The sequence below is a fragment of the Neovison vison genome, chromosome 12, assembly GCF_020171115.1.
Source record: "Neovison vison isolate M4711 chromosome 12, ASM_NN_V1, whole genome shotgun sequence".
Classification (NCBI taxonomy): domain Eukaryota; kingdom Metazoa; phylum Chordata; class Mammalia; order Carnivora; family Mustelidae; genus Neogale; species Neogale vison.
In genome coordinates this window covers 11,995,278-12,017,750 of record NC_058102.1, presented here as the reverse complement: position 1 = coordinate 12,017,750, position 22,473 = coordinate 11,995,278, and the positions used below count along the sequence as shown (strand labels likewise).

The 22,473-nt window shown below is 51.7% G+C and overlaps 1 protein-coding gene across 2 annotated transcripts; it reads left to right on the top strand.

The window, feature by feature from the left end:
• The first annotated feature begins 12,725 nt into the window (after window positions 1–12,725).
• Window positions 12,726–22,165, top strand: APOL6 (apolipoprotein L6). 2 transcript variants are annotated; one of them, XM_044227013.1, is made up of 5 exons: window positions 12,726–13,176; window positions 15,608–15,716; window positions 17,691–17,811; window positions 19,679–20,510; window positions 21,347–22,165. In XM_044227013.1, the coding sequence occupies exons 2-5, from the start codon at window positions 15,617–15,619 to the stop codon at window positions 21,497–21,499; spliced, it is 1,206 nt and encodes a 401-aa protein (XP_044082948.1). In that variant the 5' UTR covers window positions 12,726–13,176; window positions 15,608–15,616; the 3' UTR covers window positions 21,500–22,165. The 2 variants fall into 2 exon arrangements, with proteins under 2 accessions (XP_044082948.1, XP_044082947.1); XM_044227012.1 differs by having other exon boundaries at window positions 15,587–15,716.
• Window positions 22,166–22,473: the final 308 nt, after the last annotated feature.

Here is a 22,473-nt window from a genome sequence, read left to right as displayed (position 1 = left end):
CTCTCTGTCTCCCAAATAAATACAATCTTAAAAAAAAAAAAAAAAATTCTGTCCTCAGAACCCAGACAGCCTCGCTCAGGCCCCAGCTCTGTCATTTGCTGAATCTGTGGCCTTGGGGACATCACTGACTTCTCTAAGTCTCTGTGTTCTCATTGGTAAAACAGGGACAACAGCAGACTGACCCTACTGCAGTTATTAAAAAGATTAACCTAAGCACAGAAAGCCATTATCACAGAGCGCGTAGGAAGGGGAGGAGAGATGGCCATTGTCATTGCCTGTAAACTATGGGTGTCATTGACACAGCTCAGGCTAAGGGAAAAGTCAAATGTCTGCTGTGATCAAATTATTATGACTTCTAGCCCCCAGCTCTTCCTTGCTGGAAGTTTCTCTCCTCTTCCCAGGTGTCACAGGAGCCCCAGGCTCTTGCTTTTCTGTGCAAATTAGAATTCAGGTCCTCCTGTAGCCAATGACCAGGAGCCATTTGAGTCAATCCAGGTTTTAAGAACTTCTAAGAGAAAAAGGGGGACAGAGTCATGGCCAGTCTGATGTCACATACATTCAGGCCTGGTCGGGACCCAAGAGGCAAACGAGAACCTTAGATTGGTCTCTAGTACCTGTGGCTGAGACAGAATCCTGGGGTCTGCCCTCTTCTTATAATGTGGGACCCCCCATCCCAGGGCGGCCAGATCTGGGAGTCAAGCTGCCGGGGCTAAGGCTTTGGCGGTCTGGTCTCCTCGTGGGCATCAGGTTTATGGTGCTGATCGTGGCCATGGGGATTGCCCCCGCTCTCCTGGAAGACCTTGGGGCTGCCCAGCAAATCTGCCCACCCCCTGGCCAGCAACCCTTGTGTTCTGCATAGCCCAGGATGAGATGTGAGTTTGGGTTGTTACGTGTCAAACCAAATACTCACTTTCTTTCCCGTGGAATTTTACCATCTAGAACGAGGATCCAGAACCCGAGACATCGGGCTGTGTGGGATATCCCGGCAGCCGGGGTTGGTCTTCTCTGGGCAGAACCATGGGCCTCTTTCTGCCAGCGCTTCCTGAGAACCACACTGGACAGGACCCACAGACAGGAAGAGTGAGCAGCGTTATCCGTACTGATGGGGTCACAGGGACTTCAAGGTATGTGGAGGGGTGGTCTTGGGGCATAGCAGGGGGCAACAGCTAAATTAAATTCCTTCTGGCCCCTCTGGCCCCTCCCAGCTCTGCATCTCTGCCACCACTTCCCACGAGCCCGCCCTCCTGCCTCAAAATGTGCCTTTTGCCCAGGGACTGAGTCGAGTCCTGTGCCAGGCCTATCCTAATTTCTCTGGAGTTCTGGCAAAAAAACACATTCTACCTCTCTCCAGATTGGAGCCTCACATACTGTGGGCTGTGGAATTTAGGTTGTGTGGGGCCAACAAGGGTTCACGGTGCCAGGAGGGAATGGCCAAGGAGAAAACAAGACAAAGGTCAGTCCCTGCCCCGGTGCCTCCCAGTGGTGGGTATGCAAATGGACACCTTTGCAGTCCACCTCATGAGATAGCCAGGGAGAAACCAAGTCTCATTTTGTGTGGATGGCCTTCTTGGGTGCAAGTGGGGGTCTGGAAAGATCCACGGGAGAGAATAAGGCTTGGATCCAAAGCCATAGTCAAGGACGCAAAATGATGGAGGTTTTTCAGTCCCCAGGATCTCCGAATCATGGAACGTTAGGTTCTAAGAATCACGGAGTTGCAGCCAAGAAAAGGACCCTAGCTCACCCAGTGGGATTTCCTCATTTTACAGATGTGGGCAGGGAGCTGGCGATTTCAGGGCAAGCCTCATTCCTAAAGGATGAGCTCCTCCCTGTGGAAGACACTCCCTGTGAGGTCACAGGGGATCCCTCAGCCCTCGACCCCCAAGCCCCCTGGCCAGTCCCTAGAGCCAACTTGCCCACCTATGCAGGGGAAGAGGGACGCCCACAGCCACAGCAGGAAGCGAGCCGACCTGAGTCTGTTGGCCTCCATCCAGGCTCCGGTGGCCTCCGGATTTGTATCCTTGGCCCTCGCAGGGCTTCCTGGAGCCACCCCCAGCAGTTCCTTGGATACATAAATAAAGACTCTGGGTAAGATGTCACCACCCCCGATCAAGCAAGAAGGCAAGTTTTGTGGCCAGAGAGACTGCCCTTCTGTAAACAACTTGGAAACACTGGCCACCAGCTGTCTTTTCCAGAAGCCCACGTCTGGAGAGGTTAGCAGACATCTGACATGGTCAGTTCCATTGCAGCAGAATGGGGGGTGGTGGGCTCAGCCAGGGATCTGCAGACCCACAGGATGATGCCCAGATCCCACCCCCGACCCTCTTGGAGCATCAGCTACTGGGCAAACTAATGCTTTACAAGATGCTATCCGGGCGGTCCCCGGGCCAGATCAACAGCAGTCCCGCTTCGGGACCTGACCCCATCGTAGAGAACAGTCATGAGCTGACTCATCCACAAGAACACCCCCTTTTTGGGGCCTCGTTTCTTCCTCCCTCCAATCTCACGGCTCCAGGGAGAACTTCCAGAAACAGTCTGCTGCTTTTGCTATGGGGCAGGGGATGGGACCCGGGCTGGGGAATCCAAGAACCCCATTGCCCCGGCCACAAGGAACCAGCGGGACGTGGGACACAAAGAATCTTCTTACTTCATCTGGAGGGGGAGATGCCCTTACATCCACAGTCCTGGAACCAGGAGGCCGGGAGTTGGAATAGGCACAACGTTCTGTTCTCTCTGCTACAAGAAAAACCTACCTATACTGGGACTGAATGAGGCTGGTACCCCGGAAGAAACACAGAGCTGGGGAAAAGGAAAGACGGAGAGAGAGAGAGAGAGAGCTATGACCATGATGAGGTCCCTAATCTCAGGACATAAGGTTCAGGAGCGGCCTGAAACCTGTAGATTTCCCTTTGGTTTCATGAGCTCGATCAGCAGCTCGCGTTCTAGCTACCTGCACATGGCAGTCCGGAACGCACACACAAGCCCGGGATGAAAGGTGTATGATTTTCATGAAACAATGTTTATACCATTATTAGGTATGATACATTCTTTTTTTTTTTTTTTTTACAAAAAAGATTTTACTTATTTATTTGAGAGCGTGAACATGAGCTGGGAGGAGTGGCAGAGGGAGAAGCAGAAGCAGGCTCCCCGCTGAGCAGAGAGCCTGAGGCGGGGCTCCATCCCAGGACCCTGATATCATGCCCTGTGCGGAAGGCAGACGCTTCACCAACTGAGCCACCCTGGTGCCCCTGAATGATACATTCTGATACTTCTATTCTATCCCATGCCATTTGCTTTTCCTACCAGTGGAGACCCACTAACTTTATCTCCTGACATATTCAAGGTTGTGATCTATAGTAGAAAAACCACCAAACAAACAAAACCCAAAAAACCCACCAAGCTTGGTCAGTAGCCTTCCAATAAATCCATTGTTTTTGCCAAAGCTAGTTCAAGTTGGGTTTGTCAATTGCAACCCCCAAAATATGCTGCTGGAATTCACCCCTTGCACGCTCTTGGCCTCCTATCCAGCCTTGTGCCCCCCACGCCAGACCAGGCCACTGTGAGGAATACAGTCTGCGTCTATATATTCCTCTGTGGAAGGGTGCCGCGGGCTCCTGGGATGGGCGTTAGCGGCAGGAGAACAGGGATGCATGCAGACCTCGATTCTAACACCAACCCTGGCACTTAGTGGTGTCAGACACTGTGCCCTTGGGTAAGGTGCCCAGACCCACAAGCCTCAGTCTGGAAACTGAATATAAATTGGGCTTATATTCCCTGCCTCTTAGATGGACTATGTGGACAGAATTAGTTCATGTGTGAAACTCTCTGTGATATTGTGATTTATAATAAGAAACATATTTTAGGGGTACCTGGGTGGCTCAATCAGTTAAACATCTGTCTCCAGCTCAGGTCACAATCTCAGGGTCCTGAGATCGAGCCCCACATCGGGCTCCCTGCTCGGTGGGAAGTCTGCTTCTTCCTCTCCCCCTGCTGCTCCCTCTGCTTGGATTCTCTTGCTCAAACACATTCTCTCAAATAAATAAATAAATAAAAATCTTTTTAAAAAAAAAAACAAAAAACATATCTTGGGGGTGCCTGGATGGCTCAATCAGTTAAGCACCAGATTCTTGGCTTAGACTCAGGTCATAATCTCAGGGTTGTGAGATCGAGTCCAGTGTCAGGTTCTGTATTCAGCCCGAGTCTGCTTGAGATTCTCCCTCTCCCCCTCTATCCCTCCTTTACCCTCTCAAATAAATAAATAAATCTTAAAAAAAAAAAAAAAAGGAAACGGATTTTTGGTCTTCAACTCCAATCTGGGCACAGAATTCCTAAATCCCAATGAAGGTGTCTTTTGCTAAGTTCATAAGGTGATTTTTAGAATTCTCCTACATCACCTGAAAACGGGGGCTGGTTTCCAGTGGAGCCAACTATGTGATTAGAGGGTTGGAACTCTCAGTATTCCCCGTTACCGGGGGATGAGAGAGGGAAAGAGGCTGGAGATTTGAGTTTGATTCCCCGTGGCCAATGATTTACTCAGTCATGCCTATGGAGTGAAGCCTGAAGTTCCTGACATCAAGCCCCACATCAGGTTCCCTGCTTAGTGGGAAGTCTTCTTCTCCCTCTCACTGGAGAGGGCACAGAAGCTCCACACCTTTGTCCCAGACCTAGCCCTGTGCCTGTCTTCCGTCCATCTGTTCCTGACTTCGATCCTTTTGTGACAATCTGGCATTCTAAGTTTGTGAGCCCCTTCCCAAATTAACTGAACCCAAGGAGGAGGTCATGGGGACCTCTGATCTATAGTCACTAGGTCAGAAACACAGGTGACAGCCTGGACTTGCGGGCTCCGTCTGCAGGTGGGGGAGGGGCACATTTACAGGACTGAGCCTCTAACCTGCGGATCTGATGCCATCTCTGGGGAGACAGTATCAGAGCTGAATTAAATTGCAGTCAGTCATCTCTCTGGTATCAGAGACTTGTTTGCTGGTGTGGGGAAGTGCACATGTAGGAAGCAGGTGCAGAATTGTACGCTCCAGGCACAGGGATCCAGTGCAATGTTCTGCACTTGGCAGTTCCCATCCCTCCAAGCCCACAATCACAGAAATCTGGATTTCTCATGCGGGGTAGGAGAAGGAGGGGAATGTGCCCCTAAGAGCATCTTAAAATATCCCATGAAGGTGAGTCCAGTGTGTGTAACAAAGCGGTAGCAGTGACATGTGTACCTGGTGATGGTCTTCCCATTGTCAAGGTGAACTCACTGGACCCTTGCAGGACCCGGGAGAGGGTGCTGGAGGGGAATGAGGACAAGCAGGAAGGACCGGGTTCAGTGCTCTCTGCCCTTTGATTGCTGCCTCTCTGCTCCCTTCCACTGAGGCCCTGGGGCTTCCAGGGCTGATTGCAAGGGACAGGAAGGGAACTTTCACTGCATTTGGCAAATTGTGCTCCCCAGGCACACAAGGAGGGAAGAGATTCCCAGAATCCAGGAATTTCAGGGTCAGGGTGTTCCTTTGGCCCTTTCTCCCCAGCACATGGCGGTCGCTTTCTGAGCTAAGGTTGCCCAAGGATCACAAGATCCCTTTCGGGCTATGAGTCCTGGAGCTGTGGTTTAGGATTTTTCCAACAGTGGCCCTAAAGCGCCCTGCTCTGAGGGTCCCAGCTGGATGTAGTTGTGCCGGTGTCCCTACTGCCAGGCACCTTGGGGGTGGGGGGGTGCCTGTCAGCTGCTTGGCTGTCTTCCGTGTGCAATCCTGGGGGCCTCCCTGGCAGCTCTAGGAAGGAAGAGAGAGTGCCTGTCTGCAGCTCGGGGCCCCACTGAACGAGGCACCCAGGAGCAGAGAAGAGCAAGTCCTGCAGGAGAGTTCTACACAAAATCAACATCATAGTCACTTCCAAGGGCACAGCTCAGTGGCAGTGAGTACATTCACGTGGTCTTGCCGCCATCACCACCTCCTCCCCCCGCCTCGACACACACACACAACATCCACCCCAGGGAGCTTTTCATCTTGCAAAACTGAAAGACATGGTGTCCCCATTAAACACTAAATTCCTATTCCTTCCATCCCCCAGCCCGACAACCACCATCCTCCTCTTGGTCTCCGTGAGTCTGGATCTCATCCAAGTGGGATCAGAGCTTAGTTGTCCTTTTGTAGCCGGTTTCTTTCACCACACGTAGAGCTTCCCAGGCTGATCTGTGGCGGAGCAGGTGTCAGAGTTTCCTTCCCTTTGAAGGTTGACCAGTCGTCCGGCCAGTGTGTTGACTATATTGTATGTAAAACAAGCATATTTCAGTACACACTTATCTCATTTTGTTTATCTGGGTGGCATCTACCTTCTCACTATTGTGAATATTCTACCAGAGAGAAGGTAGATGCACATATCTCTGAGACTCGGCTTCTAATTCTTTTGCATCTATAACCGGAAGTGGCATTGCTGGATTATATGGTAATTTCAGTTTTAGGTTTTGAGGAACCCCATCCTGTTTTCTGCATGGGTGGGGCCATTTTACTTTCCCACCAGCACCACACAAGGGTTCCAGTCTCCCTACATCCTTGCTAACACTTGTTTTCTAAAAAAATTTTCTTGAAGGTTTTACTTATTTATTTGAGCGTGCACTTGTGAGAGAGAAGACGAGCAGGGGTGGGAGAGGGGTAGAGCAAAAGGGAGAAGGAGACTCCCACTGCGCAGGGAGCCCCATGCAGGACTGGATCTCAGGACCCCAGGATCATGACCTGAGCTGATGGCAAACGCTTAACCGACTGAGCCCCCAAGGTGTTCCTGAAATTTTTTTAATAATCGCCATCTTAACAGGTATAAGGGGGCAGGATCCTGTGGTGATGGGGAACTCAGCTGTTCGCCTGCTCATCTGCAGGAACCGACATGCCGGGGACTGCAGAGGGAGTAGGGTGGACTTCTGTCTCGCAGGATCCTTGCAAGCAACAGCCCATGCGCTCTTTCTTCCAATAACCAAAGTGCAGAGCCCAGGAACCACTGGGTGGGGGAAAAGGGGCACCGTCTGTCCCGAAATGTGGCTTCCCATCCCATGACTTGAGGCTCTACGTGTCCAGAGGTTTTGATATTCCTCCAAAGGGGGAATACGGTCACCAGTTTACTTAGTAATTGTTCAGCTCAAGCTGAAAATGTGAGCTGGCCTTTCCAACAGCACATGTGGATTTATCAAGCTATCATTAACATACCATACATTCCACCCATCAAAAGGACACATTAGTGGTTTTTAGTACATTCCTAGAGTTGGGCAACCACTAGAAGTGTCTCCAGAACATCTTTTTTAAAAAGATTTTATTTACTTATTTGACAGACAAGAGATCACAAGTAGGCAGAGAGACAAGCAGCGGGGGTGGGGGGGGGGTGGAGCAGGTTGCCCGCTGAGCAGAGAGCCCGATGTGGGGCTCAATCCCAGGACCCTTAGATCATGATCTGAGCTGAAGGCAGAGGCTCAACCCACTGAGCCACCCAGGCACCCATCTCCAGAACATCGTCATCACCTCCAAAAGAAACCCCACGGCCATGAGCAATCACTCGCCATTCCTCCCTCCCCCTGGGGTCCCTGGAAGCCAGCATTATCCTTTCTGTCTCTGGGCACTTGCCTACTCCGGAAACACCATATAAACGGAATCACACTCTGTGTGGTCCTCTGTGCCTGGCTGCTGTCACTCAGCATGACCTCAGGGTCCATCCATGTCGTGATGTATGCCAGGGACCTGATCCTTTGGTATTGCCAGAGGAATATTCCATTGTACGGATGGAGAACATATGTTGTGGAGCCATTCACGAGGTGATGGGCACTGGGCTGTTTGCACTCTTTGACTGTTATGAATAATGCTCTGTGAACATTCATGCCCAAGTTTGGGATACATATTTTCATTTCTCTTGGGTGTATACCTGGGATTGAAATTGTTGGATTATATGGTACTTCTATGTTTGTCTTTTTTTTGGATCCAGAAGAAGATGGATTTACTTAACAAAATCCTAACTTTTCAGACCGATATCCATTTTTCTGACTTTTTAAAAATCAAAGTGAAATACATAGGACATAGAATTAGCTAATTTTTAAAAAAATGTATTTATTTATTTTAGTGTGTGTGTGTCTTGGTGGGGGGAACAGAGGAAGAGGAAGAGGGAGAATCCCAAGAAGACACCCGCTGAGAGCAGACCCCAATATGGGGCTCGATCTTACAACTCATTAGATCGTGACCTGAGCCAAAATCCTAAGTAAGACACTCAACTGACGGAGCCACCCAGGTGCCCCTGAATTAGGTATTTTAAAGCAAACAATTCAGTGTTTAGTACATTTGTTTTGGGGGGGGGGTTGAAAAGATTTTATTTATTTATTTATTTGACAGAGAAAGAGAGAGAGAGAGAAAGAGCACCAGCAGGAGAAGCAGCAGGCAGAGGGAGAGGGAGAAGAAGGCTTCCCCCCAAAATTCGCTTCTCAGTTTTTGGCTAAGATCGAGTGTAGGCTTCCCCCCAAAGCAGGGAGCCTGATGTGGGACTCGATCCCAGGATCCTGGGATCATGACCTGAGCTGAAGACAGACGCTTTACTGACTGGGCCATCCAGGTGCTCCAGGGTTTAGTACATTCGTAATGGGGTGCAACCATCACTTCTCCCTGGTTCCCGAATGTTTTCATCACCCCCAAAAGAAACCCCATGCCCATTAAGTGGTTACTCCCAAGCCCTCTCCCTCTGGTCTCCCTGGCAACCACCAGCCTGCTTTGCATTTCTATAAACTTAGCTGTTTTAGGTATTTCACGGAAAAGGAATCATGCAACATGTGGCCTTTGGTGCCTGGTTTCCTTCATTTAGCAGCAGAAGATGTTTGGGGGTTCATTTATATTATAGCATGTGTTGGTATTTTATTCCTTTTTATGGTGAATGATATTCCATTGTATGTATATGCCATGATTAATGCGTCTACTCACCCACTGATGGCATTTTACCTTTTTGAGGGACTCTAGACTGTTTGGGGGGACTGTTGTTGACAAAGGTGGTTGACTGTGTTCATCAAAGGAAGCAGGACCATTGCTAACATGCCCTGGGTGCTGTGGGGAGGGGGGTACATGCCCGCTTGCCCTACCATGGCTAGGGGGAAGCTGCTGGAAGGCTACCTCCCCCCGTCCCCGATTCCGGGACATGAGAAGCTTAGGGTCTGCCCTTCGGAAAGGACTCCAACTTGGTGAGGAGCTGGCTGAAGACAAGGGGATAAAACAATGGGTAATTAGGAGGAAAGTCACAAATACCCACCATGACCTTGAGCTAGTTCTTGTGAAGCCCTTGGAACAGCATCTGGCACACTGCAAGTGCTCGGTAAATTCAAGCTGTAATGATCACTGCCATCATTTTTACTATTTTTGAAGCTGGCAACAATATCATGAATGCCAGTTTCATAAAGATTATCACCCAAAGATTGCAACCCCCTGCTTGATATGTCAGCATGATTTTTCAGAATTTTTCTTCCCTCTCCTCATTCCTTTTATTATCTACTAGGGGTGGTTAGATTTACCGCTGAGGTCATAGGCTGGAGAATGTCGATAAGGGTTGTGATAGAATGAAAGAAGCCCAGAAACCCTGGGTCCATTGGGTAGATCATTGCCAGCAGATACAACCCCTGGATGTGACTTCTGGTACAGCTCTTGGGGAGAAGCAGTGACATCCAGAGCTCTATCTGGATTGTCCCATCTCATAAGGACTTCTTTAGTCCTAAACCTGGAGGGAGGGTGTGTGGGGGGTGTGCGGGGAGCACAGTGCAAAGGTTGGGATACAGAGGACACCTGTTGCTTTTGCCTGTCCAGCATCCTTTCTTGGCCGATTCTAGGAACAGCGCCCCCTTCCTTTGGGTAACTGCCTCTGCTCTACCGCATAGGGTTCTGGTGGGCACACTGACCAAAAAGCACACTAACTGTACCTCCCAGCCTGTAGAGCCCAAGTGTCTATGCCCCCGACTCCAGATTCCCGGGTTGGAATCCTACACCCCATGAGATAGTATTTGGAGGTGGGGCCTTTGGAAGGTGAACAGGTCACGAGAGTAGACACTTCAGCAGCGGGATGGGTACCCTTCTAAGAGACCCCCCCACACAGCTCCCTGGTCTCTTCCACAGGTGAGTGCAGGAGAAGTCAGCAGTGTGCAACCCCGCAGTGGGTCCTCACCAGAACCCGCCCTTGCTGGTGTCGGGAGCTCGGACTTCTGACCTCCACGATGGTGAGAAATTAGTGTCTGTTGTTGACAAGCCGTCCGGTCTGCAGTGTTTTGCTATAGCAACCCCCGAAGGACCAAACCACGCCCCAAAACACACCCGGTGACCTCCGCTGGGCCAACCAGTTTCTCTCAAAGGATCACAATGGACGAGAAGGGGCAGGTGGCTGAGTTGCGACGGATCGAGCCTCCTGAGGTGTCCTCCTGGGGGTGGGTTGCTGGCGGCCTGCTCCCTGTCCTCTCCTAGGCCTGCTGGGTCCGCCGCACCTCTGAAGCTGGAGCTGCCTCGGGGGTGTTCCAGAACATTCTTAAGTTACATTAGCCTGAATCAATCTCTAGGGCTTGTGTTAGAAAAACTTAATCAAACCACAGCTCCAGGCAGCCCAGAAGTGTCTGGCTGTCAGCTCCCTAATTCTCCAGCACCAGGGACCGGAGCCAGGTCCCCAGTGGGCCCGGCAACCTACAGGGCCTGATTCCGAACATCAGACTGACTAACTGGCTGGCTTTCCTACCATCCTCATTCAGGTCACAAAAGGGAGGCGCTGGCTGGTGTGTTTGGTAACAGAAACTCTCCAAGCCTTTGACGAGAGCATGTATAGTTCCCTTGAACTGTGTGATGTCTCCCTCCCCAACCCCCTTGGCTGCCAATCTCTCAAGGAATAACAAAGAACAAGAAATCATCAGGATGTTGGGGTCAGGGGGTGCAGACCTGGCCTTAGAGAAGTCCCTACAGAAAGGGGATGTGGGACTGGGAGAGCAACAGGCGGAAGGGGGGACAGGAGCATCAAGGCAAGGGTTCGTGTCTCAGGTGCAGCTCCTCCCCAGGACGGTCACACTCTGGCAGAAGTGGAAAGAAAAGTCTGTGAGGGGGGGTGGGGAAGGAGGCAGCTGGGAGCAGAGAAGCCTAGGGCAGAAGCCGGAGCCAGAGAAGGCCCTGTGGTGTGTGTTTGGGTCAAAAAAAGGGCTTGACCACCTCCTCCCCTACCCTCGGGCCTCCCCAGCTCATTATCTGCACACACACCGCCCCCCCCGCAGGTCCCCAAGGGCCTGAACAAGTCCTGCAACGTGGATGTGGGCCCAGGGCGTGGGCCCCTCACTTGCTCCCTGGGCGCGTGGGCAGGAGGCGGATGTGGCTGAAACCAGAGCCCAGGGGCCACCACCAAGCCAGCAGCCAGCTAGATGGTCTTTCCCAGCCTGAGGCAGCTGCCACCCTGTGGGGCGGTGGGACACAGGAAGCCCTAATGGCCGGTTCAGGTCCGAATTTGCCTGAACATTCACCCGCTGAATAGCCAACTTTGCCCAAAACGGTGTCTTTGAAATCACAAGAGACAGAGGGAGCTTCGGGTGAGTTTGTAGTCAGCAGGGTCGGGGCCCCTGAAGAAGGGGAGGTGAGGTTTACAAAATGAAGTCACTTGGCTGGGTGACAAACCGCATGTTTTCTGTGTCACCCCAGAAGCGGCATGTCCTGCACGTAACATTATTTTGCTCTCCCCGCGCCTCTTGGGGGTCTTGCATCACCAGCCCTGCTATGGTAAACACCACCCTGGTCCAGTGGCCAGCCTGGTCCCCGAGGAGGACCCCTGGTCCCCAGGGAAGCCTCGGCATCTGGGTCCATTGCCAGGAAAAGCCTCTGTCAAGAGTGCAGGAGGCCAGGATTCCATGGTGCCTCAGGCCCCTCCAAGTCCCAGCTCAGCAGTCCGCCCCTCATTCCTCCTCCCTGCCCGGAGGGTCCCTGCAGAGCCGGGAAGGCGAGGGTCCCTGCAGAGCCAGGGATGGCTGGCTGGGCCACCCCGTCTGCCACCAGCAGCCCCCAGTGTGGCCTCTGGAAGAGGGTGGGGGAGGGCTGGGGAGACAACCCAGGTCTTCTTGCCTTATCAGCATGACCAAATGACACGGCCCCCCACAAACACACACACGCGGAGACACAGATCTCGGCACAAGACGGTGCGGTAGGTCATTCCCACAGATCCAGAGGCCAGAACTGGGTCTGCCGTTTCCTAGCTGTGTGGCCCCAGGGGAGCCACTGACATCCACGCCCTGGGGTCTCAGTTTCCCCAGCTGTAATGCAGGAGAGTCACGACCACAGTCCTGTATCTCAAACCTTTGGGGCCCGTTGTGTTTCAGAGTTGCCCATGGTTTGGATTCAGAGGAAGGTTTCAGAAAGGCTTCTCAACCCCCTTGCCGCCCTGATCGGTCACATGCTACTATTTCTCCAGGAAGCCACGAATATGCAAATGAAGCGGGAGACTCAAAAACCATGTCTTTACCACCCCTCCCCCACCCCGGGGGGTCAGGGTCAGGTCCCTCCACCACCCAAATTACGAAAACACGTCTCGGTCTTCCGCGACTTCGGCAATTCACAGTTACAGGTTCGAGACATCAGCCCTGGCCCATCCCCCAGCTCGGAAGGCAGGAGAACGATGTGACAGCACCCACAACGGCCACTGGTGACGCCTTGGGGCTCCTCCCCACAGCTCGGGGCCGCAAGAGCTGTTTTTTTGTTTTTCCCCCGCAAGAGCTGTTTTGATACCCATTTCACAGCTGCCGAGTCGAGGCCAAGGGCCGGTGAGGAACAGGTCGCCGGGGACCGAGTCCTCGCCTTGCTGGCCCACTGTCTTTGCGCCTGGCACACGGTGAGGACAGAGCAACGGGGAGCTGGGGCCTCTGCCTACGGTTTCACCGCTTTCCTTCACTACAAGGGCTAGAAGAGAAGGAGGCAAACAAGGAAAACAAAAGTGAAAACCATTTCTCTGCAAGCCCTGCTCTTGCAGGAAGTGTTGTTTCAGTTTGTGTCATTTCTCTGCCCACAAAGCACACATCCAAGTTCTCAGCTGACTGAGAAGAGGCCAAGTAGAGGCTCCGGCTTTCCCCCGAGGTGGGGGAGCCTGCTGGAAACCCAGCAGAACCTGCTGGAGACTGCGCCGCACATCGGTCCCCCTGCAGCACCCCGCCAGACCAGAGGCCCCGGAGAGGTGAGGACAGAGCGTGGGGTGGGGATCCTTCTCCCCCTGGGCCCCCGAGGCCTCAGCGAGACAGCCTGGCGGCGGCGGAGGGGGGCTATAGGCACTTGGCTGGGGACAAAGATCTGGGACCAGGGCCACCGGGACCCACGTCCCGGTCCTGCCAGGGCTCCGGCCTCGGGAAAGGCCTGAAGCTCAACTTTTTTGATCGTAAATCAGAGTAGGACTCGCTGCTCCTGGGCTGTTTGAAGTTTAAACGGAAACAAGATTACGAAAGGGATAGGACAGACCAGAATACATCTCCCCTCTGCCAGAACCAGAGCTAGACCAGAGGGCCGGCCCCCAGAGTGTAGGAGTCCGCGCTGGTGACCCGTGTTTCCCGTGAGGGTCATCCATGGCTAAAGAAAGAGGCTGAGTGACTTGTTTCCAAAGTGCAAAGACAACCAGCAGGGTTCCCGGGACTGTAGGTTTATTAGGGGGAAGGGAGAATGCTTCCCTGCTGTATCTGCGTGTTTTGCCGTTTCTTTTCTTTTCTTTTCTTTTAATAGACTTCATATTTTATTTATTTTTTTAAGATTTTATTTATTTATTTGAGAGAGAGCAAGAATGAGAGAGAGAGAGCATGAGAAGGCGGAGGGTCAGAGGGAGAAGCAGACTCCCTGCTGAGCAGGGAACCCTATTCGGGATTCGATTCCGAGACTCCAGACTGCCAAAGGCAGTCACTTAACCAACTGAACCACCCAGGCACCCCTAGACTTCATATTTTAGAATTGTTTTAGATCTACAGCAAAAGTGAGGGGAAAGTACAAATTTCCCATACACACCCTGGCTCCTTCTCCCCCACTATGCACAGCTCCCCCCATCAACATCCCAGACCAGAGCGGGACACATGTCAGAGCTGGTGAGCTTCCACTGACACACCATTATATCCCAGAGTCCATAGTTTCACTGGGCTTCTCTCTCGGTGCTGTGTACTTTATGGGTGTGGGCGAATGAATAATGACGTGGTCCATCCACCATTACAGAATCTGGAAGAGTCGTCTCCTGACCTAAAAATCCTCCGTGCTCTATTAACCACTCCCTCCCCCCAGCTCCAGTCAACCACGGCTCTTTTTATTGTCCCCAGAATTATGCCTTTCCAGAATGCCCCATTGGTGGAATCCCACAGAACGTAGCTTTTTCAGGCTGGCTACTTTCACTTAGTCGTATGCATTTAAGGTTCCCCCAGGTCTTTCCACGGCTTGATAGCTCCTTTCTTACCGTGCTGGGTAATACTCCTCAATCTGGAAGAGCCACTGTTTGCTTACTCACTACTCAAAGATATCTTGGTGCTCTCCAAGTTTTGGCAATTACGAATATAGTTGCTATAAATACCTACGAGCAGATTTTTGTGTGGACACAAGTTTTCAAGTCCTTTGGGTAAATACCAAGGAATGTGATTGCTGGACCACATGGTCAGGGTATGTTTAGTTTCCTAAGAAATTCGCAACTGTCTTTCAAAGTGTCTTTGCCTTCTCGCCAGCAATCCCTGAGGGTTCCTGTCACTCCGTATCTATCCTCACCAGCATCTAGGGTTGTGATGTTCTGGATTTTAGCCATTCCAATAGGTGGATGCTATGGTATTTTCACATTTTCATTTCGAGATAATGGTATATTCACATGCAGTTGTAAGAAATAATACAGGGAGAAGCTATGTAACCCCTTTACTCGGATTCCCTGGTGTAAGGTTTTGCAACATTGTCCTAGGGTATCACAACTGGGAAATTGACATTGATACAAACCACCAACTCATTCAGAGTCCACCAGCTTGACTCCCACTGGAGTGTGTGTGTGTGTGTGTGTGTGTGTATGTATGTGTGTATTTAGTTCTAGGCAATTTCCTCCCATGTGTGTATGTGTGTATGTATGTGTGTATTTAGTTCTAGGCAATTTCCTCCCATGTATAGATTTGTGTGGTTAACGTGAGAATTAAGATGCCCAACAATCTCACCATATAGAGCCCTTAACCTACCCTTCATAGACACGGCTACCTTTCTGGGCTGCTCTGACTTTGCCTATTCTAGTTTTAACTTTTCTGGGTCACTGTGCTTCAGATCTATTTCCTGTAAGCCATGTATGTGGTTGGTTTTGCTTTCTAAATGGCTATCTGGGTCTTTTCCTTTCGATAGAGGATATTTATCCTGTTTATACTTGCAGAAAGTGTAGGACCTCCTGCATTTATTTATTGGGGTTAGTATTTTCCTCAACATTTATTTATTTATTTATTTATTTATTTATTTGGGGTTGGCATTTTCCTAGCTAGTTCACAGAGAAGGAAAAAGAAACAGAGCAGCGAGTTAATTTTCTTGAAATTTCAGAATTGGTAAGTGGCAGAGGGGAGCTTCAAATCCCCTTTACCACACTGTCTCTATATTCACGATAGGTCGGTTTCCTCCTCTGGAAGGTTAAAACAATGGCTCTTCCCAGCCAGACTCCCTGTTCTTCGGATACGGAAAAGAGCAGAGATGCCCTTCTGAGCTTCACAGTAACAGAGACCCCTGAAATCTGCCCAGGTAAGCTTTCCTCCATCCCAGCCATTTTCATTAGAAGATAAAGCAGAATCCACGGATGTCTTTGTAAGAGAAAGATGGGAAGGAGAATACCTCCCAGAACATTTAAAAATGCAAAGATACACCAGATGTGGCTTCCAAAATATCAAATTCTTTGTTCTCCTTGTACGTCACCCACTGTTCCTTCTCCACTTCTTGCTGCTTTCTTGTCTTCTTCCTGGGCTTACCTGTCGGGGTACTCCGGACCTCAGTCATGGACCACACTTGACCTTTACCAGTACTTTCTTCCTAGGGTTCTTATGCAATTTCATGGCTTTAAGTACTTTCTGTACAGATGGCTCCCAGATTGAATCTCCCAGCCAGAACAGGGATCCTCTATCCAGCACCGCTTGGATGTCTAATGGGCATGTCCAACTTAACCCACCCCAAACTGAAGTCTGTTTCCTGCCCAGAAAACCTCGACCCTTCCCATCTCAGGAAATAAAATCTTCCCTGTAACAGTCTTTGATGCCCCAAATTTGACTCAGCCTGAAGTCATCCTGGCCTCTGCTCTCCCACGTCCCACATACCCTGAGGAATCCTGGGGCTTCCTGCAAACACAGTCTCTCTCATTACTCTGCCAGTCTCGTCCAAGCGGCTTTCCTCTCTTGCTCTAACCACCACAACAGCTTCTAACTGATCTCCTTGCTTCCTGTCTTGCAAATCTGGAGTCTTTTTTCCAATCATCTAAGTTAGATCAAAGCCACTGCTAGCCCATTCAGTGCCCTGGAGCTTAGTAGAAAAAGCCCACCCAGCCTGCAAGTGGATATGGCTCTGAGGTTACTTTCTTTACAACTGGGCACCTGGGTGGCTTAGTTGGTTGAGTGTCTGCCTTTGGCTCAGGTCATGATCCCAGGGCCCTGGGTTCAAGTCCTGCATCGGTCTCTCTACTCAGTGGGAAGTCTGCTTCGCCCTCTCCAACTCAAATAAATAAGTAAAATCTTTTTAAAAACGGATAGCAACTCTGTGCAAGCAAGCACGCACCCCCATCGAAGTGCTCATTTCTCTAGATAAGACGTAACACACCCCCCCATCCCTGGCCCCCAGGTCTCAACACTTGGCAAGCAGATGGATTTCAGACCCCACCTGTATGCGCTGGCAGGATTTTTTTGCAGTCCTCATACTATTCATAGAATATTAAAATGTCTGTTGGAATGTAATTTATACAAAGGGACCTCGTAAGTTGTTGCCTTGTTCTGTGAAATGATTTTTAATCAATATAATCAATTCATTCATAATAGTCAGTGACCAGAAACAACCCAAACATGTCAATCGACGGAAGAACAGATCAACAAATTGTAGTGTATTTGTTTATTTGAGAGAAAGAGAGAGGAGCCAAGGGCGAAGGGCAAGCAGACTCCCCACTGAGCTTGGAGCCCGACGTAGGGCTCGATCTCACCCCCCTGAGATCATGACCTGAGCTGAAATCAAGAGTCTGATGCTTAAGCGGCTGGGCCACCCAGGCACCCTGCAGTGTATTTATAGAATGAAATGCTCGATAGCAATCATTTTACAACCAGTGATACCCGCAACAGGAGCGAATTTCACACACATTAAGTTGAGTGACAGAGGCCAAACAAACAAATTACTCCACTTATATGAAGCTTAAGAACAAGCGAACTGATCAGTGGTTATGGAAGACTGGTTACCGCCCCCGTGGTGAGGTGATTACAACTGCGAGTGAGTCCAAGAAAGTCGCTTTCCTACATCTTGATCAGGGCGGTGATTCCTCGGGTATATGGCTACGTGACAGTTTCTTGAGCTGAGGATTTGACTTTCTGTGTTTACTGCACTAAAGCAACTGCGGGCGGTAGTTTGCAAATATTTAGTACGTTGCCAGTATTTCATTACTATTTTGATTTTACGTAACCTAAAATCCTGCGGCGAATCTTGAAATTCACAAGGTTTCCTGGCACCTGCAGTAACCTTGTTTTCTAGGTGTGCAAGCAGAACGTCGTGTGACCCGTGAGCACGCCTCTAATCTTCCCATGGACCAAAACAGCTCAACTTTGGGGTGGCAGGAGCCTCTGGACGACGAGGCAGGGATGGAATGCCCGAGGTAAAGGGGAGGGCTTTGTCCCTGCGGAGGGCGGCTCCGGCTGAAACGCTGCAGGCATCCTCCTGCTATCCACAGGGGAACGAATACTCCACGGCCAAGCTGCATATTTTGAAGAGAAGGCCGGATCCTTCAGGTGCCCGACATCGGGCAGTAAGCCTGGAGGGGCAGAAACTGCCCCGCTTCTGGGGTGGGGCCCGCGTGGGTGCAGCCGTTACCGAAAGAGCCCGCTGGTGTCACTGCATGGAAGGGGTCTGGCCCCGGGGGCCGCTCTACAGACAACACCCCCCTCCCCCAGGTTTGAGTACAATGTAGACAATCAACTTGAGTCCGCTGAGTGAGCCGGGAAGCTGTCTGCGAGGCGGTGCCTCCTGGAGGGGGACGGCCACGCTGCACCTGTCAGCCGGCCCTGGGGCCCCGTGAGGAAGCGCAGTGGCGGAAAGTCCACATCGGAGACGTTTGGGCTCATTCAAAAGCACAAGAAGCCCAGAAGCACCTGTTCTCTCTCAACCACGCTAAAGACAAAACTTGCCTGGGGACACAAAGTGGGGCTGTCTGTTCCTGCACCTCCTTGTCCTTTTGTCTCCTTGTCCCCACTCACCCTGAGGAAACACAAGGGCAGGGATGGCCGGACTGTGGCATCCGTAAAGGGTAGGAGTGTTCAGCAGTGTCCCCTCTCCTGGCCTTCATCCCTCCCCCTTTGCCCTGCAAGCCCCCGGCAGCCTTCTGCGCTGTGAACTGATTTACAGCAGGTGAATAACTGATCACGGGGCCTGGGTAAGCTCGTTACTATCGCTAAGGGGTTTCCTTGGAAGTATATTTGGTTTTTCACCTTTTCCATTGAGAGATTACGTGTGTGTGTGTGTGTGTGTGTGTGTGTGTGTGAAGAGACAGAGAGATTGAAAGGTATATGCATATAGCCTCTGGTGGGGAACTCCTGACATCGGCTGACAGAGGAGAGAGAAGCAACCCAGGGGGGCGGTGGGCTCCAAGCTCCATCTCCACCTTGCGCGTCCCTTTGGGTGAGTCACCTTTCCTCTCTGGGCTTCTGTTCCCTCTGATGACAAGTAAAGGCAGTAGCTTGGACCCTGGGGTTCCTTCCGGTTCTGATTCTCTCCTCTAGGCCGGTGAATGCCATCGCCAGGCCTCCTAAGCTCTCACCCTGGAGATGCACCAATGGTCCTCGGCATGAGGAAAGTGCCCAGAGGAATAGACTTGCTCTTCCCCGACACTGCTGTCCCACAAAGGCCAAACTCCGCTGGGGTGACGAAGATCCCTTAATACTTTGTACTGTGAGACCCCGGGGAAGAGAGGCCCTTTGTCCCTGACATCTTCCATGAAGGACCCATCCTATCTGCTTGAGTCGTCCAATAAAGGTGGCCAAGTGCCGAGGAGAACCTTCGGAATATTAGTGATAATTTACCTCAACCCTCTCAGTGTTCAACCCCAGGAGGAGGCAGAGGCCACCGCAGAAGCCGAACTCAAGGTCCCAGTCCCCCCATTAGTCCCAGCTTCTTCATCTTGCCTCCGTTCTCAGCATTCCCTCACCGCCCCTCCTGGGTGTCAGTCTCTTTGAACAAAGCTGCACACGCCCCTCGGGTCTAATCTACCTTCTCCATCTCTTAGGCAAGGCTCTGTTTCTCCCATTTGTCCCTCCAGAAACCCCTTTTATGTGTTTCTTCTCTTCATAGAAGCTACGGCTCCCAACAATGCTCCCCCATGGTCCGGTGAGAGGTGACAGGGGTATCAGGGAGAGGAAGGAAGGATTCAAGACTGACAAGAACATCCAGAAACCGCGATGGGCCCGACTGAGAATGTGACTTTCCCATCTGAGAGACTTAAGCAAAACCTTTATTTTGCTCACCCACAGGGACCAGGAGGACATTCTTCTGTGTGAAGGTGTGCAGCAGCAAGATAGAGACCTGTCGGCTGAAGAAATGATAATTTTGGAGGAGTTTCCCATCCTCAAAGAGGAGCTAGAAGTGGAAATTAGAGAGCTCTATGCCCTTGCAGACAACATCGACACAGCCCACAAAACAGTCACCAAGACCAACATGGTGGCCACCTCCGTCACTGTGGTCTCCGACGCCATGAGCATCCTGGGTCTGGTCCTCGCGCCAGCAACAATAGGAGGAAGTCTCATGCTCTCTGCCGCTGGTAAAGCTCTGGGGACAGCAGCCAGCCTCACCAGCATCTTCACCGACGTTATGGAACACTTCCAGAATCAAGAAGCTCGAACCCGGGCCAGCAGCCTAGTGCCCACCTGTGACCACGAGGTCACGGAGGCTCAGGAAAAGGTCTTCCACGCCATAAGTGTCGGAAAGAAGGCCTTCAGCTGCGGAAGTAACATCAGGGATGTCAAGAGGAACATCCGTGCCTTTCAGGTGGTCAGAGCCCACCCGCGTCTGGCCACTGCCGCCAAGCGTCTCCTGACCACCGGCCAACTCTCGGCCCGAAGGAGCAGTCAGGTGCAAAGGGTCTTTAAGGGCACAGGGGTGCTGGTAAAGAAAAGTGCTCGCGTGCTGTGTGGTGCTGTGACTGGCTTCTTCCTCTGCCACAACGTGGTCACCCTCCTGAGCGACTGGAGGCAACTGAAGGAAGGAGCAGGAACCAAGATGGCGGAAGAGCTGAGGGCCCATGCTCGGGAGCTGGAAGACCAGCTGACAGAACTCACCCAACTCTACGAGAGCCTCCAGCAGCAGGTGACACTGCCTCATCCCTCGTGGGTAGGGCTGGAGGGAGGGGTGGGGGGGAGAACTAACCGGGGAGAACTAACCGGGGCTTAGGGGCACCAAGATTGAAGGAGAGGTTGTTAAGGGAGCCGGCGTGTGTGTGTGTGTGTGTGTGTGTGTGTGTGTGTGTGTATGGTTTTCTTGGATGTTCCTGAGGATGTGGCACACCTGGTGGTCCGGGAAGGGGGCGTCCAAATGACATCAGGGACCTCTCGATGGCACCTGTTTTGGACAGACCTGGTCATGGTTTCTATTTCTGTCTCAATGCTCCTGGAGATCCATGTGCTGGAAACAGGGTCCTCCCAGGTGTGCAGAAGAAGCCACTGAGCCACAGGGAGTGTCGCAGACAGAAATGAGTGCCCGAACCTTCACAGGTCGAAGCCGTCAGCCCCAGTGGGGCTACAACTGGGACTGACTCGAGTCCTAGGAAGGGGTGATCCTGTGAGACTGGTGTCCTTCTCAGAGGAGGAGGGAATACAGGAGGGCGTTCTCTCTCTCTCTCTCTGCCTGAGCCCACACAGAGGGAAAGTCCATGAGAGGACACGCCAGAAGGTGTCTGCCTGCAGAGCTGGGGGGAGGGCCCACCAGAAACCCAACTGGCTGGAGCCTCCAGGACTAGGAGAAATTCTGCCAGGCCAGCCCCAGCTGTCGGAGCCCGGGAGCTTCTGTGGCTCGCAGCTGGGGATGGCGGAGTCAGGATACCAAGCCAGGAAGCCTGCCGGCAGAGGAGGCACACAGAGCCGCCCACCAGGCTGCCCCGAGCCCTCGGAAGCCCTCCAGTGACTGGTGTTTTTGTTTTTTTACAGAACCTCTTGCAAGAGGAAAGGCCCAGGATCTCATCTTCAGGCGGAGCCCCAGGGTCTCTGGCTCAGTCCCCAGACAGGCGTGGGGAAGCGGGACCCCAGGTGACAGGAGAGGATTACGGCGGGCTGAGTCCAGGCGCCTCTGAGCAGAATTAAAGGGAACAGGGACGGGACAGGCTGGATTGGCAGAGGCGATACCTGGAGACTCAGCCGCCAGGAGGTCCAACTGGGGCCTGAGGGCGCCGTCCGGGAGTGAGTGTGGCGAGGTCTGCCTGTCCTGCCTGTCCTTCGCCACATTCCTTCTTCACTGTCCCCAATCCCTTTGCTCGGGCGCCGCCTCATTCCCACTGCTTCTCCTGTGCCCCACTCTCTCACGTGCACACAGTAGGTCTTCATGAAGCGTGTAGTGATTCGTGTGGGCTCTATATCCCACGCAGAGGACAGGACAAGAGGGTCCCTGAGGTGAGGGACACCTCAAGCTCACCTTTCCGTGGCCCCGGCTGCCTGCTGTGCTCCTTCCTCCCCCATCAGAGGTAACGCTGGGTGAGACCGGGGTTTGCACTCACTGGAACCCGCTTCCATCCAGATTCCACCCGGAAGGAGAGAGGCCCAGGAGCCCTCCGCTCCTCCCCAAGTTCAGACCAACTTGGGATGTCCTTGGAATCAGCGAAGACCTCGCCAGGCTTCCCAAATCACCTGTCTTCAACCTACTTCTTTCTTATGTTTTAGCTATTTTGAAAGCAGTGCATGGACATTAAATTCAAGTTTTAAAAATTCAGGCAGGGGCACCGGGTGGCTCAGTTGATTAAGCGTCTGCCTTCAGTTAAGGTCATGATCCCTTGGCTCCTTGCTCAAGGGGGGAGTCTGCTTCTCCCTCTGCCTGCCACTCCCCCTCTGTGCTCTCTATCAAATAAATAAATAAAATCTTTAAAAAATAATAAAATAAAATTCAGTAAATAAAATTTAAGTAAAACATAAGGGTTATTTTTGAAAATTTAAAAAAGATTTTATTTATTTATTTTGAGAGAGTGAGAGAGAGCAGAAGCAGGGGGAGTGGGAGAAAGAGAAGCAGACTCCCCGCTGATCAGGGACCTCAAAGTGGGGCTCGATCCTGGGACTCTGGGATCATG